Raw genomic sequence first — 19,358 nt, 5'->3', positions numbered from 1 at the left:
TAATCTCATTTAAGTGTTTCATATTTATTCATTACACCTTTTTAATTGTGGTTCTCCTTCAAGAGTCTCAATCTCTCTAGTTCAATTTGAAATTGGAAAATGACCAGAACATTAAATAACTCGACACCAGGACTGGAAAGACCAACATCAGATGACTAACGCTGCTGTTTGAACTACCCGTTAGTCGTCCTAGCAAGTTATTACAATTTTGCTGCATATCTTTTAACACTTTTATTACTTTACCTTTTGGTAGTGGCCATAATGACACATAACCCAGAACCTGGACTGGAAAGACCAACTTCAGGTAACTGACAGTAGTTCTTGTACTTACCTGTTGGTCTTCCTGGCAGGTTATGATCATTACCATTTTGCTTCAGAAAGTCCTTTACAACTTTGTAGACTGGATGTCAAGATTGGTTTCATGCCATTTTATGTTTTTAATTGCTGTTTTGATTTTACCTTCATTTCCTTTTATGAATTTTACTACATTTACTTTACTTTTACCCTTTCTACCAGACATTTGGCTAATTATTATTACGATATTGCTACATGTCTTTTACAACTTTTGTTACTTTACCATTTGATAATGGCTGTTATGACACATGACCTGGAACCAGGACTAGAAAGTTGAACTTAGGTGACTGACGGTGGTTCTTGTACCTACCTGTTTGTCTTCCTGGTGGGTTATGATCATTACCATTATGCTAGAGAAAGTCCTTTACAACTTCTCTTACTCTGCTTTCTCTCTTAACATTTTAGACTAGGTGTCAACATTGGTTTTATGCTTTTTCTGTTTTTCAATGCTGTTTTGTTTTACCTTCATTTCCTTTTATGTATTTTACAACATTTAATTTATTTTTACCTTTTTACCAGACGTTTGGCACAGATAGCCTAGCTGCTTTGTGCCATAAAACACTAAATCAACCAACCAACCAACTTAATGGATCTTACTCTTTAAATGCACAAATCTGTATTCTGATTTGCATATTATAATTCCATGACCATGCAAAGATCACTTGTAAGTTTATCCTCACAATAGAATTCCTTCATAAGTTTGGCTGTTCTGGATTGTACTTATCTATGAATTACATGGGTAAAGCAGACTGAAATTGTTGCCCATCCTTTCCATGCCTTTTATTGAATAAATTGGTATGGTATGCATTTAAAAGTAGGGTTTCCTGGTCACCCATTGCACTGTTTTAAGTATTGTTGGTCATCTAAGACCCCACTACATCCCATTCTCTCTTCTTGGTGTGGAGTTTGAGAGTCCTTACCACTTTCCAGTTTCAAGCTGCTGGGGTGGTGGACCATGGAGGGTATACTCCTGAATGAGTTGATGAAATGCAAACAAAATATAGAAATTATTGTAAAACCATTTAATTGTAAGTAGGGTGGTAGTTTTTTGCTGCTGTAGATTACATGATATCCTCCAATATGATGCTCAAAAATAAGAGTGAGCCATCAAATTTGCTTTTCACTCCATCAATTGGGATTTTTTATTTCACCTTTACATGGATGCCTGTTTTAGTTGCTGGGTTTTGGATTTAAAATAGAACTAATTTGCATAAGTCCTTACATATGCACTAGAGATGTGTATTTTCCTCCTTCATTTCAACTCTATCAGTGTTGTGTGTCACAGTGGAGGTTCTTGCGAATTATTACAGTTTTTTCTCTTCTGCTATCCCTTGATGCTTCTTGTTACACTGATGGTACTGCACTTGAGGCAGTTCTGGTCAGTATAACCTTTGAGAGAATGGTTTACATTATGCAGACATCAGTTTTGGATGTAGTTGACTTGCTTTGTTCCATTCATCAGATCCTAGCAACTCTACACCAAGGGGCACATCTTTTGTTCAATTTACCAACTTTTATATTTTCTGGGATTCAGTTTTGTAAGTATTGCATGGTTTGGATCACTGTGGGCAAAGAGTATACCTGGTGCTGAAGTAGTGCAAACTCCAACATCAGATAGTACAATCTGGCTTATCTCCTTTAAGGAAGTGTCCTTTGGATGTTTCTTTCTTTTCTTCACATTGGTCTTTCCACCTATTCACTGTGAGATTCTAGCTATTTATGTGAGAAGAGGCAATGTACCATATTGAAAGCTATAAGTTTCCTATACTGAAATTGTATTTATGATAGATACTTAACTCTACTCTCATCTTCCACCCTTCTTTCCTGCAGAAAACTAGTACTTCCATTTTTTTGCCAAAACCCAAAGTGATAGTTTGGTAGAAGTGAACAAAAAGAGTTGCATATATTAAAAGAATATGTTGCACTCTTGTTGGTGGAGGGTTGATGCATGATCATTTGCATGAAAGATGCATTAGAATCTGTTGATTCCAGTTGAGGGAAGATAAAAGATTTGTGTTATAAATAAAAAACTGCATGTAGAGGGCAGCACTAAATGAGAATAGCTATTTCATGTGAAAGAAGATAAGTACCTATCAGAAATACATTTGCAGTATAGGAAAAATTATATATTTTATAATTTATATTTTATTTGTTATTTTCGCTGCTCTAACTCTCTACAAAATTAGTCAAAGTTATCAACCTTATAACCACCAAAAAAAAAATCAAAATAAATGTATCCTTTTTTCTTTCTAGTGACTATACTTGTTTGTCCTGAGTAGCTTTAAACTTGTGGTAGAATGCATCATTTTACAATTAAAATTTATTGCCCTTTGAACCATGTCTAACTACCATTCACACCATCATAAGTTGCAAATCACTTAAGAAACATGGAGGTCACTTTACACTGTTGAATTGCATTACCCAAGCACTGTTTATGTGAGTGGCTGATGAAATATTTTATTACATTATTGTTTATTTTACCTAATCTAAAGAGATCTCTATTTTTGCATCTTAGTTACTTCTATAATAATAAATAAAGAATAAACATCAAAGTTACTACATGCCTGAATCTTGTTTTTTCATGCTGTTAATTGTCAATGATACTTAACCAAACTTTTTTTTATATTAATCTAGTAATGTACTAAATAATTTTTATTTAATTACACAATTCACCAAAGAATATAGACTAGTAACATGTAAAAAATGGACAACTTTCTGTAACTCTTAACAATTTTTCTGGCTTTCTAACTATGAGACGATAGCTATTACAAATTCATCTAATCTAGTTGTTATCTTTACCATGGGAACAACGCTTGTGCTCACAGTGAAGTTGAAATTTCCCATTCCGAAAACAAAGTTATACAATATGTCATTTTGAGAAACAAACGCCTGGGCTTTCTCTGGATTATGGATAATATAAAAGTAAATGTTAGAGAGAACTATTAATAAATCCTAAAAGAAATGTGACACATGGATGTGACAAAAAGGGCCTGATTTTCTATTTGATAGTTCTGTAACCAAACAAAATTGAAGGCTATAAAAGTTATGTTCTGTTTGAGCAATGTCAATTTTATACTGAGTGATTTACATTTAATTTTGTATTTATTGGAGGGATGGCAGATAAAATGTAGAAGAGAAAATGTATAGAAAAATGAGTAACACAAGGAGAAATTCAGGATTTTTTAAAATACTGCAGTATAAAACTTAAGCCTTATATACTGCTAAAGTATGGATTATTAGCTAAGCTTTTATGCTATACTAATTTAAATAACATAAACAAAAAATAGATGAATAAACTTTTGAATGTACGTTACTAAAACCTTGTGATGTGCAGTAAAGGATGCTCATCGTGATAGTGTTATTGTTAGATGTACACTACAGTTTAATGCAAGTGTTATAATTTATAGGATTTAAAAATAGTAAGAGAGTTAAATCTAGTTGTTTTTACAAATAATAGGTTATTGCAGGTTTGTTTACATAACTGTGTGAATCCTGTGTTATAAGAAACTTCTAAGCTTTTCTTGTTGTTTTAATTGAGTATTATTGCATCATAATATCACATAGTGAGTAGAAAGTTTTAGGCTTCTGTAAGGATATAAATACATATTCAAAATGTAATTTGAGTTACTTATATAAATAAACAGCATGTTAGATAGATAGAAAAATCTACACTGAATGGTTGTGAGTTTAGCCATAAGAATATGTAGTGAAATTTTCAAAAGTAAATTATCACAGATTGTATAATAATAACAGAGCAGGAAATGTATATTTTTACATCATTAGTTGTATTTTAAAGTAACTGAACCACCCTGTATGGAGTTTGACAAAGAGAGATAATTATTTGAAACTCTGGATACAACTGCGTATATACATTTGACTTGTTTGACTGTGTGCTTTTTTGTTTATTGTTAATTTATCACTGATAGGTCATCAACATCAATTGTAAGGAATCCAGCCCTTACATGCATATAAAACCTGACAACTTTGTATACTGAGTAGCATTAAAAACTCAACAAGTAATAAAATGAGTTGTTTTATATAGATTGAGCAATAACAGTACAAATATGCCTGGGTTTTAATCATGAGTATCCTTTGAAAAACAACTCAGTAGTTCAGATCATTTTAATTAGCATGGTCACGTGTCAGTAATTAGACCGTTCAAAACTGACCCATCTCTTGTTATTGTACATAATGTAAGAGTATGGAAAAACTTTTGCATGCAGTACACACTGTTCCTCCATCCTATAAAATGCTGGGCTTTAAAAGTTTAATTTCATCACAAAGAAAGATACCACGGCTGACGATAGAAAGCAGAGATCAGGTGATTGGGATGCTAATGACAGGGATGATACCATCCAGAGTCGCGGCACACTTTGAGGTGCACCTTCATGCACAACAATGCACGTCCACACGTGGTAAGGATGTGTACAAATTGTTTGAATGAGAATAATGTGAATGTTTTGGACTGGCCTTCATATCACCTGATATGAATCGCATTGAGCATCTCTGAGACTACAGGCTCTTCTGGTGGCAAATGGAGGACATACCTGTTTTTAGTGTTCTGGATGTTGAAATCCTGATTAAACTGTCTGTGTGCAGTTTCTTATCAAATTTGAATATTATGTAGTGCAAAGACATGACGATTTCATAATATGTACATTCAAAACTTATGTTTAACCTAGCATATTAAAATTGTTTAACTGTATGTACATTGTTGCATTTTTAATGCCTCTCAATATATTTACTTGTATGGTTTAACTTGTTATTATGATATAAGTAAAATAACAGTTACTTAAAACATAGGTGTATATGTCAGAGAATAATCCTATAGGGTGGTTCTTTAAGAAAAATTTTGAACTTGTAATTCAAGAATTAACCTTTTATGATAACTGATTCTTGTTTGGCCAGTTTGGTCTTAAATGTTGGTTATTTTATTCAACTATAAAGGAATCTCATGTAAGAGCACGTTCTTTATAGAGATACGAGATGAAACTCTAGATTGAAAAATATTTTTTTATTATCATTGCAAGTTCATTACATAATAGTCTATAAAATATATTACTGTGTGAAGTAAAAATACTCAAGTGTCTGAATTCTTTATTTTTGTTGCATAAAGAGCCCCTAGTTTACAAAAGCTACTACAGCAGGTGCACAACTGGAAAGCAGATGAGCAGTTGGAATTTTTTAATGCACTGAAGGATTCTCTTATAGCTAAAGGATTACTAAAGTGACATCATGAACATGAGAATAACCTCTTTTGGTATGTAAGTCTAATATATCTATAAGTTGGTGTTTCTAATAGCATCCAGTGTATTTTCAAATAATTAGAACAGTACTAAAGAAATATAACAAAGCTTTTGTTTAAACAAAATAAAATGCAGTATAACTTCATTTTGGAATTTAGTAATCTGTTATTAAAACTGTTATTCATCTCACTGTTTGAACTACAACAGTACATTATTTTGCCAGAAAATAATGATTATTTAAAAACTTCCAATCATATTACTATAAGGACAACAACATACTCCAAAAGCTCTTTTAGAAGTAATATTTACCTTCTAAAAATTCAGTTTGTCACATTTCTTTAATAGTGATTTATCCACATAACTTTGCAACTCTCTAGTCTTTTTTTTTTTAAGTATCGTAATAAAGTCACATTTAAAGAGAAAACTTGCAACCAGTAGGTTATGTTGAAAGAAAAACAAATCATAGGTCTTCATCTGTAAAATCAGTTGTTTTATTGGGAGGGAAGTGAAGGATTTCATGCTAAATCATGACCCCTCTTTTATTATAACCACATTTTATTTCTTCTGTAAAAACCTTTACAAGTGAAGATAATTTAGTTGACAACTACTATTGTTTGTACAATGATTAAAACTTTGGAGCTACATCCATGTTTACAATTAACCTTCTACATAGTTGTATTCATTTTGGCCAACCATGCAACTGCCATCAAACCATAAAACTATTTGTACTATACTTTTTAATGTAGTAAGTGTATCTTTATCATAATAGAAAGTATTTTATTATACATTACACAAGTCTTTTGTACATGAAAATTAGATTATTTTTACCAAACATTGTATCTGTGATTTATGTAGAGTCTGACTCAGGGTCTGGCTAGTCCTAGTGTAAGGTGATTTTCATGTTAAGAAATAAATATACTCTTTCATCTTACAGTCTTTACATTTTATTTGTGCACCCTTTCAAACTTCCTAAATAAACAAGTTTTTCTTTTGTTTTGTTTTTCATTTCAGTAAAACTATATCTTATTATTTATTTTATTTTTCCTTGCACAGTTTACAGGTTTAACCCATTTTAATGATTTTGTAACCACCACAAAAATACAAAATGAATCTAAATTCCCTTTCTTCTTTCTAGAGTTGACTGTTTATTGTTACAAATAACGATACAATTTTTATTCTTGCAGCCAAAGCTAATACAATCCAAATCTTCCAGTCATTTAGATTTCTTGCTTTACTGCCTGTTAAGTTATCACCAAAATGAATTATCACAGTAGGGAATACTTTTTTAAACACAACATCAAGTTCCCAACACATTCTGTCAAATTACAATATGCTAAATTCATGAGACATATTCATGCCATTGAGTGTTCATTATTTAATTTTTCTTATGTAACCTAATAATTTTATAAATTTTAAAATTTAGTTGCTTTTATAACAGTAAATGAAAAATATACATGAAAAAATTTAGTTTTTATTTGTACGTCTTGCAGTTTTTGTAGGGGTGTAGTTATTACTTGATTTTAATTTATCTTAGAATCCAGCTTATTACACAATATATTAACATGTAATAAATAACACTGTTTTAAAAACTAACTCAACTGACTTTCTAACTAAGCTACACTACATGGCCAAAAGTATGTGGATACCCCTTCTTATTAGTGGGTTTGGCTATTTCAGCCACACCAGTTGCTAACAGGTACATAGAATCAAGCATACAGCCATGCAATCTCCTTAGACAAACATTGGCAGTAGAATGGGTCATACTGAAAAGCTCGGTGACTTTTAATGTAGCACTGTCATAGGATGCCACTTTTCCAACAAGTCAGTTCATCAAATTTTTGCCCTACTAGAGCTGCCCTGGTCAACTGTAAGTGCTGTTATTGTGAAATGGAAACGTCTAGGAGCAACAACAGCTCAGCTACAAAGTGGTAGGCCACACAAGCTCATAGAATGGGACCGCCAAGTGCTGAAGAGCATAGCACATAAAAAAATCATCTGTCCGCAGTTACAACACTCACTACCAAGTTCCAAACTGCCTCTGGACACAACATGAGCACAAGAACTGTTCATCGGGAGCTTCATGGAATGGGTTTTCGTGGCCAAGCAGCTGCACAGCCTAAGATCACCATGCGCATACATAGCCAAGCATCAGCTGGAATGACATAAAGCACACTGCCATTGGACTCTCGAACAGTGGAAATGTGTTCTCTGGAATGATGAATCAGCTTCACCATCTCGCAGTCTGATGGACAAATCTGGGTTTTGTGGATGCCAGGAGAACACTACCTGCCTGAATGCATAGGGCCAATTGTAAAGTTTTGTGGAGGAGGAATAATAATCTGGGGCTGTTTTTTATGGTTTGGGCTAGGCTCTTTAGTTCCAGTGAAGGAAAATCTTAATGCTATAGCATACAATGACATCATAGAGAATTGTGTGCTTCCATCTTTGTGGGAACAGTTTGGGGAAGGCCTTTTTTAGTTTCAGCATGACACAACCCCCATGCACAAAGTGAGGTCCATAAAGACATGGTTTGCCGAGGTTGATGTGGAAGAACTTGACTGGCTTGCACAGAGCCATGACCTCAACCCCATTGAACACCTTTAGGATTAATTTGAAAGCCAACTGTGTGCCTTCTCACCCAAGCGTACTAATGCTCTTGTGACTGAATAAGAGCAAATCCTGCAGCCATGTTGCAAATTCTAGTGAAAAGCCTTCTCAGAAGAGTGGAGACTGTTATAGCAGCAAAGAGGATACCATACCCATGGTTTTGGAATGAGATATTCAACAAGCGCACATGGGTGTGATGGTCAGGTGTCCATGTACATTTGGCCATGTGGTGTATATGTGATCAAAGCAGACAAATACTGACGGAAAAAAAAGATCCAGCTTGTAAACAATATGAGCAAACAAAAGTCTTCTTTTTCCATCTGTTATAAATAATTTAATGACAAATGTCAGAGAGAACTATTCACATTTTTTAAGGACAACGTGAACCAGGAGCAGCATGGCATGCGAGTTTCAATTTATAGCATATAACTCATTAAATCAAGAAGAATAGAAGCTACAAGTTTTGCTTTTAGGTTGGGGATTTATTGTATAAGTCTATATGTCCTAAGGAACTTAAAAAATAGTATTGTATAGAAAGTAATGTTAAAATGAGTAATTAAGAGTAAAGAAATGTTGTATTATATATAAAAGTGAAGACTGAGAATTTAGTTGAATATTTGCTTATGAAATTTAGATAATGTTGAAAGGTGAATTATAAATTATTTGTGATGTCAAGAATATTGATAGACATTGATAATAAAGTAATTTTATTAAATTTTGAACATTACTATAAAAAAGTATAATGTGCAGTGTGGTTTCACCTATTAAATTATTAAAGTATTAAATTATTTCAGTATATATCTTTCACAATTAACATACATTTACTATTTTCTCATCATGGGAAAAGATACCTAAATTATTGTGTTAACAATGAAAAGTATTACATAAATACAAATCTATTTGTAAGAAATTAAACATCTTACAACTGAAATGTCTTTTTATATTATGCAATAGCAAACAGTATCCATCTTACAGTACCATTCAAACCTATCAAGTATTTTGTGATAATCGTTTAGTTGAGAACTGCAACATAACATGTAAGTTTATAGCTTTTAATTATTTGTTACATGATCAACTTAAGTTTTCTTTCTTTAAAGATACAGATTTTTTTTTCTCTATGGCTTTACTAATGCAACAGGATTTGTATTGATAGAACAAAGTATAAAACACCACCTACAAGACATTGTGTTAAAACTTGTTAGAAATTCCCACAGACTAACCAAAGTCATTATTGTGAATGACTGGAGCACAAGTTAGCTTCAAAGATAAAATTGAAAGAAATGAAAGTAACATATTCGTAATTGCAGATTCATTGACTGTATTAGAACTAAGTAAGCAAAATTAACTGTAAGTTTGTCATTGCTGAAGGTTTGTCTGAAATTTTAAGTAGATTTGCATATAACATGAATTAAAGTTAGTGCTCTTAGAATAGTGAGTATTAATTCAGCATCTGAGTATACTGAGAGTTAACATGCTTTAGGTGTTAATTTGATAATTTTAGAGTTCAGTAAAGGGTACGTTCTTCAAGGCTATGAGATTTGTTTGACTAATCCTGAGTGTAATTCATTGACAGTATTAGAACTAAGTAACCAAAATTAAATCTTAAGATTGTTATTCTTTCCTTAATGATGAGAAACCCACTTGAAAAAAAAATGTATCTCAGAAGAGCTACTATGGGTATTAACAGTTTTATTAATAAGGAGAGAACAGCATTTCATCTTTAGGTTAAGAAAGAGAGAATTTAAATGTGACTGTTGACAGACACGTCTTAGGGACGAGAGTATAAATAGGTACAGGATTATAGGAGGCGTTGCAGTTGGATATTAGATTGTTAATTAGTATAGGTATAAAGATGTTCCTTTATATTGGTTTTATTTTGGTTTTAGTTGCTGTATAAGTAGGGCTTCTTTGAATTTTATATTTGTTTACATTTGTTTCCTACTTAATATCTAGGTGTTTTCTATGGTTATGTTGGGTTCATTTGATTTGCAGTATTCAAAAATGTGTGAGGTGTTTTTTTGTGTTCTTTGAATCTTGTTTCCATTTTTTCTGCTTGTTTTTCCAACATAGAAGTCGGAGCAGTTGTTGCATTGTATTTTATAAATTATGTTGGTGTTGTATTTGTCAATGTAGTTTTTACATAGTATGGACTATAGTTGGTTTTTGAATAAATTTGGTGTTTACTGGAATGTTATGTTTTGTTATAAGATTTTTCCAAATGTTGGTTATTTTTTCACTGATATCAGGAACATGTGGTATGCAGCAGTGTAAGGTTTTGTAGTTTGTTGTATCTTGGGATTTATTGTTGTTTGTTTGTTGTTGGTCTAGGTATCTGTGTATAATTGAGTCAATGTGATTGAAAAAACTAAATGTATGTTCTGTAGATGTGAATCCAGGAACTGTATCATCAACATACCTGTACCAGTATAGTGGTGGGTATAAGGCTAAATTGATTGCTTGTGGTTCAATCTGTGTCATAAAAATGTTGGCGAGAACTGGTGACGTGGGATTTCCCATACTTAGGCCATTTACTTGCAGGTAGTTTTGGTTATTGAACATAAAATTAGTTTCGGTGGTAGTGAATTCTGTAAGGGTTGCTAATTGGTTGCTGGAGATGTGTATCAAAACTATTTTGTAGGCTTCAGTTGTTGGGGACTTCCGTGAAGAGGAAGATTACATCAAAACTGATCATTAAGGCTTTATGATTTAGTTGATTAAGAATATATTTAAAGTTGAAAAAGTCTTTGAAAAAGGAGCCAGCAGATGTAACATATTTAGAAAATGCCTATACTGTGTATTTACTGAGGTTGTAGTTAAATGATTCCTAGGCCAACATTATGGGTCTTAGTGGGCAATCAGGTTTGTGAAGTTTGAAGGTGCCATATAGTTATGGTGTGTATGAGTCGGCCTTTTGTAGGTAAGAATAAAGGTTTTCTGAGATTGTGTTGGTTTTTTTCACTTGTAGTAGTATTTTGTTTAACTGGTTTTCATGTGTTTTTGTTGGATTTATGTTTAGTAGTTTAAATTTGTTTGTATCTAACAAGTTGCTGTTAAGTTTTTTGAATGTATACATTTATGTTCATTATACCTATAGCCATTGCCTTTATCTGCTTTTAGAATTTTCATATTGTTGCCTTGTTTAAAGTTGTTAATAGAATTAATATCTTTTTTATGAGTTTTTTTCGATTTCTTTCTGTGAAATTATGTTGATAGTTAGTGTAAAAATATATCATTGATTTTGTAAATAGTTTTATATTATTTAACATCTATTTTTATTCATTTGAAATTTTACTTTGCAGGAATGAATGCTCTTATCAAAAAAATAGTTTTATTTGGACAAAGCAAATTATTCTTATACTACAACTTTTCAACTCATGGAACTTGGGATTAAAGTCATATTTTTATGTAACAATATGGTTTGATGAATGTGTCTTTAAAATGTGCAGTTTTGATTTCCAATATTTCTGTTCTGATTCTGAGAGAAAAAGGATAACCTGTGTAAACAATGTAAGTGATATTAAATATGTATGGTAATTTTGTGTGTTGATGAAATTCAGGATCAATTATGAGTACGAGTTTGATGGGTTTATTTGAAATATGGTTAGAAATTGTCATTGTGTTGTTTTTTCTGTTGTTGACACATTTCATATATAATCTATTACTTTTGTGTTATTTTCTTTATTTCTAGAGTAAGCTGTCTCTGTGAATAATATAGTGAATGTTAAAGTAAAAAATTACACTGCATGTCTCTCTGAGTTATGAAGTTAATTTCTAGTCAACAACAACAAAAAGGGAAAGAGAAATGTTTTATGAGTAGGATGTCTTAAATGTTAACTTAGTATTTTACAAAGAGTGTAATGAAAAGTTGTCTTTAATTCTTGACAAAAATTGTGAATTTGTGCATTTTGTATCTGTTGAAGTAGATTCTTGTTGTTTTTATAATTTTACTGTCTGCTGTTTTATTAAAAATTTAGTTAACCTCTTTCACTCCCATATTTCTAGATAACTCTCCCAGTGTCAGGTTTACTTTTAGATACACAAAAAATAAAAATTATATATTTTAATAATTCATTAGCTATTTGAAACTAGAAAATCTTGAAACCATGGAAATGGTTCTTTCTTCAGAGTAGTACAAGTTGTTTTATTACCTATAGTGTTGCCCATGGAATGAAAGAGCTAATAAATTTCAATTATTCCACCAAAAGAAATGGTTCTTTCTTCAGAGTAGTACAAGTTGTTTTATTACCTATAGTGTTGCCCATGGAATGAAAGAGCTAATAAATTTCAATTATTCCACCAAAATTAACTCCTTAAACCCTAGTAGACACTAACAGTTTCTGGCCAAAAATTGATTTACCCATTGGATAGTTTTATAAGGTATATTAATAAATACTAGAAAACTATGAAAATAATTCTGGCAAAAAAAACTTATTGGTTTAAAGAGTTAAATGTCTGAAATACATTAATGAATTAAACATTCAAATGTGTAACTAGATTATTAAAGAGTTTATACATGGTTATATTACTTGAAAAGGTGTTAAACTGAGTAATCTTATAAAGAGGCAAAGCACATTTCATTTTGATGTATTTATGGAATGTATTTTTGTATATGAAGATGCTTTTATTAGTAGAAGTAGAATAAAAATTGTTCCTTCAAATAAGTGAGTAAGGTTGCAAGGGGATATAAAGAACTTGCATCATGTATTTGAACAAAAAGGAAATGGCATGTTTAGTATATTTTATAAATTATTTTATGATAATGTACTTAAAATATGCTGATTTAATGTTTTTGTTACCAGCATTTTTAATTGAGAAATATAAATGGAAAAGGCCTATTTTTCTCTTTAAACTTTCCTTTTGTGACCTGGAAGCATGTAACGAAAACACGATGGGAGACTGTATTTGGGTGGTGATATGTGAAAGTGATTTACGTTACAGTCACAAATCTCGAAAAACTACTCACTTCTAAACTTTTTTGTATAACTTTAGTATAAATACATGTTAATCTTAATTCATATGTTGTTTTATTCAGACCTTATGTAAATGAAAAGGTGCAAATTTGCCCTTTTTACATAAAAATAGGTTAATTTCTAAATTTCATTATGCAGGTTACAAAAGCAAAGTTTGAATGGAATAATGGCCATTTTCTGTACTTCTACAACATAAACAATTAAGAAACAACATATATACTATCCAGGAACAAAATTTGTGGTACATAGTGTTATTATATTAGGGGTGTGGTATTTTTAGCATATTTTTGATATTACAGGAGGTTGTTTGTTATAAGCAGTAGATATCTTTAAAAGAAGAAGAATGTTATATAACATTTTGATTTCTTAGTTGGAAATTCATAATGAAATTAAAATCAGTCAAATCAGCTTAATCATTTAGGATAAATATTAAGAGAATGACTTGATTTACATACTCTGGTTGGGTTTGAATTTTAATGTTTGACATCTAACATCAGAAACTGATCATGATTGCTGTGTTTCAAAATATGTAATATATAAAAAACAAACCTTAATAACTCTCTTTCTTTTCAGTATCATTTATTATTCTACAGTTTCTTCCATGCAGTTATAGGGTTAAATATTTTTCAAAATCTTTCAATCAAAGCTCCTGAAGCTCTTCCCTGATTCTTCATCATGTCTGAGTGTGATAACAACAGCACCATGTTAACATGGTTTCAGAAGTCAATGTACATGTTTCTTTTTTATTATTTTTTTTTCTTTTTATTTGCTTTTCATTCTGTTTTTTACTCCTCATAACTCAAATTTTTTCATTGTTTTGGACACTTATTCAGAAGAATATTTACCTGTATGTTTTAAACTTGTATATGTTATTCACATTCCAAAATCAAAGTGATTCCTGCAGTATACAAGTTTCATATTTTAGCCACAAGTAATAGCAATAATGTGATATGTATATGCTTCTAGAAATACTTTGTAACATTTTATAAAATGTCATGTTAGTGTTTACTTTTATAAAATGTCAAAATTTCAGAATTTTGTTATTCCACAGCAATTTAATGTCACAATGTTTGGAAATCATCTAACATAAACACAGTTTTGTATAGAAAACCATCATCACTTTACATTTTGATTTAAAAAAAAAAAGTTCAGTAAACATTGTTATTCTCAGAATCTTTATAAAGGTCTATGTTAAGTAAGTTTTGTGGTTGTTGCATTTATTATTTCTGTATGTAGACAAGAAATTAACAAGAATTGAAAAATGAAGTTCTGTTGTTAGTCATGGTTGTGTACTTTATTTGCAATTCAGGTTCTGTTACTATAATGTAAATGTAAAATGTGATATCAGAATAAATGAAAATTACTGCTTTCATAACTTATGGTTTTTGGTTACCATAAGAAGTGTATTGAAAATTATCCACTTCATAAAACTAAAATGTAAGAAATCTGTGAGATGAACTTGTAATATATGTGGATATACCATGTCTTTAATATTAAATATAAAGAGTTATAAATATATTTAACTACATGTTCTTATATGATAAAAGGTTATGGTTATTAACAACTATTATTATTATTAACTATGTATTTTTTTAATTTTTTCTATGTAACTAAATTAATATTTTACAAATATGTATTGATTTGGTATATCATTTCTATTTTTTTTAGAAAATCAGTTACAGGTTCAGTTTATCTCAGTACAGTTTTAACTTGTATGTAATTGTCTGTTTCAGATTATAAACAAGAAAATAATGTTTGTTCAAAACAAATTAAAATTCTAGTAGCTAGATGCAAGATGTTTTTCAATTGTTTCGTTTAAATATGATCTCTTCTGAGGCCATCAATTCTGGTATTTGATATATTATTTGTGAAAGTTTCCTTTTAAGTAGTATAAATTATAATAATAGGTAGGTAACAATGATTCATAAACTTAAGGAAGAAGTTTGTTAATGGTGGAACATATATTTCAACTGAATATTGATTGAAATGTGTAGTGTGTTCCACCATCAGTAAAATTCTTCTTTTTGCTTATAAATCATTGTTTGCCTGTCTACTATTATGTTAACATAATGTGCTTCCTTAATCAAAGTTTAAATTGTTAGCTTTTTAGATTCTATTTCCATAATACTAAGTAATGGGAGAAAAAAAGTCTTTAGTTGTATCTAAAATTACTTAAATATGAAATCTTCACAACCTTATTTATCATCTTTCTATTCAACTAATTATTTTCTCAAATACATTGTTCTAACAAATCATTGACACATCCCTGCTTCTTATCCTATTACCTTTTGGGTAATACAGAACATTAAGTAAACCTAAACATCATAGTTGTTGAATAAGAATGCACTAAGCTTTTACACACAATAACTTATTCATAGGTAATTTTAATCCTACATCATAGGTGTTAAGTTTAACACCACAATGATGGTGAAGATTGCATTTTGCTTAAAACAGCCCTACAGAGCCATGTGTATGTGAAAGGAAATAAGTATTTACACTTGTAAACTTTTTCTTAAATGTTTACAAAAGAAAGAAACTCTGAACAAATTGTTATATGCCTGTCAGCAGAGTACTTCATTATAATGAATGATTAGCAAAATAGATGGTATAACGTAAGAATAATGGAAGGTCTCGAATATTTGAAGTACAAAGAAGAAAGTGAGATCATACTTAAAGATTTTCAAATAGAGACAAATGTAAATATTGATATATATATATAAGTACATATATTCTCCAGAAATTCTTGCCTTGGCAGGAAAAAATTTATTGTTTAAAATTGAAATCCATATCACATATGCCTTTAAACAATTATCATACAGCTGATTTTTAATCAAACAAGTGTTTTGCTCTCAAATATCAAATTGCATTGTTTAATCAAACATGTAGCTAATTGTATATAAAAAGAACCCAACTAGGAAGTATGTGCAGTGAATTAAGCTTATAAAACATACCCACTAAATTAAGCCAGTTTAGTTGAAGAATCATTTGAACACACAAAAACAGGTATCAAATGTTATGTTTTTGACTCAGAAATCAATTCTTCAACACTGATTCCAGAGTCCTGAAAAGATGGTGCTTTTTGAATTTCTGGCATACTAATTGAATATGGCTATCCTTCAAAGTATGAAAAACATTATCCGTACAAACTCTTTATAAGTAACTAACAATAATTACTTATGATGAGAGTTATAGCAATGTATTTAGTAAATGATGTGTAATGTGTGTAAATAATAAGGTTATGTTAAAAGAAAACTCACTTGTACATTTAGTAACATTCATTAATGAAGTAATACTTTTGTTTAGATATATATTACAAGTTTCAACCAGATTATATGAACTTAATCATGTCTGAACATTTTTCATGCAATACTTTGATAACATTTTGCTATTGTGTCTGGTTTAATGAATCTTATTGAAGGATAACTTGAAAAACTGTTGATTGCTCAAAATGAAGATTTGGATGCTTTTAATGCAAAAGTTTTCATAATAATTTTGATATTGTATATGTAAAGGATTGTCTGAATGTTTGGGATTAAAGCTTTGTATGTTATTTGTATCTCAGTCTCCAAGTATATTCTTTATTGTAACTGTAAACTTCCTCACGTTTATGGTTTGTGTGCTTAACTCATAGCTTTATAATCTAGGTTTAAATAAATGCATTTGTAAGAATCCCATACGACTAGCCTATTGGCTACCCCTTACAAATTGGTTTAGTTCTCCAATAGGTTGGATTAAAGAAAATAGGTATGTACTAAGTAAGTTGATATGGCTACAACTGTGGTAGATCCATCTGCACCTGTAGGATCATGTAGAGCTAGGCAGTTAATGAACTTTATACCACTTTATGTAAGTTTCATTAGAACATAGATTTATAGATGCATTAAATGAAGCAACTAGAATGTGTTGCTAGACTAACATTGAAAAAGCTTATATTTTGAGGTTAAGGACTGCCCAAAAAACTAACCATTACATTAGTATTCATGATGAACTGCAATAAGCTGAAGACTTTCAGTACTTAGTGCGTATGCTAATACAAGAGTATAGAAAGAATGCCTAACACAATACTGACACAATGGCACAACTTAACTCATCAGAGAGAAGAATAAGCTATAGAGTGTTTGGCCATAACCTACAAGAGTTAGTCAACAGGTTGCATATAGCATATAGAAAACCTAATGAACTGATGATACAAATGCACTATAAAGTCAGTCTACAAGCAAGCTTTGATTTTTAATGTAACTTTAAGGAACATAAATTAAGCAAACATGCCTGTCATAACTGTTAAATTTAATTGAGATAGCTTTACAAGAAGAGCAATATGAAAAACAGATAAACAGACCTCAGCATTTTGCTACAAATGCAGTAGATGGCATCAGAAGTAGAGGAAACATTTGGTGAGATAAACAAAGTATGCCTGATGTCTTGAAATGTTTCAACCGTGGCAAGATAGGGCATATGAGAAAAGAAATGAGTAAATAGCATGACTTAACTGTGGATTTAAAGGCTACATGGCTAGAAATTGTAAATGTCTGCAAAATGTAAAAAAGGCTGGAACTTTCAGAAAGAAGTTCTCAAGAAATAACAGAATTCCAATGCCTACTAAAGAACTAAAAAATGTACTTACACCTGGTTTTATCAAACGAAATTAGTAGTAGATCCAACAGTTTGGAATAGGAGATTGAACATTCATAGTATTAATGAAGTGTCACCAGAAGATTTAATAGTATTAAAGGGTATAACATGTCAGTTGGTGGTTGATATAGGCACTCAATCTTCTCTGCTATGTGCAGAACTAGTGACTAAAATCTGACATTGTTAAATAATGGTTGGAATTAAGTTTATAAACTTGTTTTAATTTCCATAACAGGACATATTTTTTTAAGATTCTAGACAAATGTAGTGTTCAGTTGAAAATACAAGACTTTGAATTACAACACTGTAATCAGATAGCCTTAGAATTTTTAAAATTATTATGACACTGAAATACTTCTTGCCACAGTTTTAAAGGGTTTGTACCTTCAGACTTATGTGCGAAATTTGAGACAAATAATACCTTTTCACTCATTAAGTAGTCAGGCACCAAATACAAGCATCAGTAAAGTTAAAAGCCAACAGTCAAAATACAAACTCACTGATATTTCTAAACATAGTGAGACACAACAGTGTCAACATAGTAAGAATATTAAGCATTCAAAAAGAAATTTCACACCCTTGATGGGAAGAGTACAGATAGCCCATTATGTAGCTTTGTGCTTAACTTATGTTATTTATCTACTACATTTATTTATTTAAAAATAATAATAATTAATTAAAATAATATCATTATTTGTGCATAAGATACTTTGGATCTTTAACAAAATCATACCAGTTTTTGAGAGAATAATTTAAGCAATCAAATGAAATTTGCAATACATTTGGTACAAGTGACAAGAGCCAGAAATGTAAGGGTTAATATAATGCCTTTTGGCTTATATAATACCCCTTTGGCATTTCAGAGTTTAATGTATGTCTTACTTGAAGGACTTGGAATGCTTTTGTTATTTATATGGTATCAGAATTTTCACAGCAAGTTTTGAAGAATACTTAGAAAGGTTAAGACATGTATCAGATAGTTTGTGGAGAGTGAATGTAAAGCTCGAGCTAATCAAGTGTGAATTTTTTTAAGAAAGGTCACATGGTAACCAAATTTGGTGTAAAACCTAACCCTATAGGTATGTAAAACTTATCCAGTACCAAGAGCAGTGAAAAATATTTGTGCATTTCCAGAATTCATAGGATTTTATTGGAGATTTATCCTTTTGCATTGTTAGGGAGGCTGTTAACAGATTTAACTAAAAAAGGCATAGCTTACTAGTGGACAGATGAAGAAAAAGCATTTTACATGCATTATTAAATACATCAATTTAAAGGTATCTAAATCTAGTAAGGAGTTTTTATTTTAAGCATAGATGTTTTGGGTTGTTTTGCTATAGGTGCACTATCATTATAGTTAGATGAAAATGGAGAAAAAGACCTTATAGCCTATGACAGTAGACAATAAGGAAAAGCTAAAATAAATTATTCTATAATAGAGCAAAAGATGGTAAAATTGACATTATCTGTAGAGAAGAATTTCTTAAGTGCAAACTTCTTTTTCGCTTTTGGTATTCTATATATAATTCAAAATAATAATCTTCAGTAT

The 19,358-nt window shown here is 30.7% G+C and overlaps 1 protein-coding gene across 12 annotated transcripts in view; it reads left to right on the top strand.

Annotated features, from left to right (window-relative positions):
- Window positions 1-16,733, top strand: part of LOC143233801 (phosphatidate cytidylyltransferase, photoreceptor-specific-like) — a 134,342-nt gene extending 117,609 nt beyond the window's left edge. For 7 of the 12 annotated variants that reach the window (XR_013018317.1, XR_013018319.1, XR_013018318.1 and 4 more), the window contains 3 exons: window positions 5,471-5,614; window positions 9,162-9,244; window positions 11,507-16,733. Coding sequence is in view for 1 of the 12 variants with exons in the window: in XM_076470485.1 (XP_076326600.1) it covers window positions 5,471-5,585 (115 nt within the window). In the remaining 11 variants the exon portion in view is untranslated. The remainder of the gene's footprint in view (window positions 1-5,470; window positions 5,615-9,161; window positions 9,245-11,506) is intronic. The other 5 variants (XR_013018322.1, XR_013018313.1, XR_013018316.1 and 2 more) reach the window with 3 other exon arrangements.
- Window positions 16,734-19,358: the final 2,625 nt, after the last annotated feature.

The sequence above is a fragment of the Tachypleus tridentatus genome, chromosome 12 (genome assembly GCF_004210375.1).
Source record: "Tachypleus tridentatus isolate NWPU-2018 chromosome 12, ASM421037v1, whole genome shotgun sequence".
Taxonomy (NCBI): Eukaryota; Metazoa; Arthropoda; class Merostomata; order Xiphosura; family Limulidae; genus Tachypleus; species Tachypleus tridentatus.
Note: the sequence above shows the minus strand (reverse complement) of the source record. Positions and strands in the feature narration are given on the sequence as shown.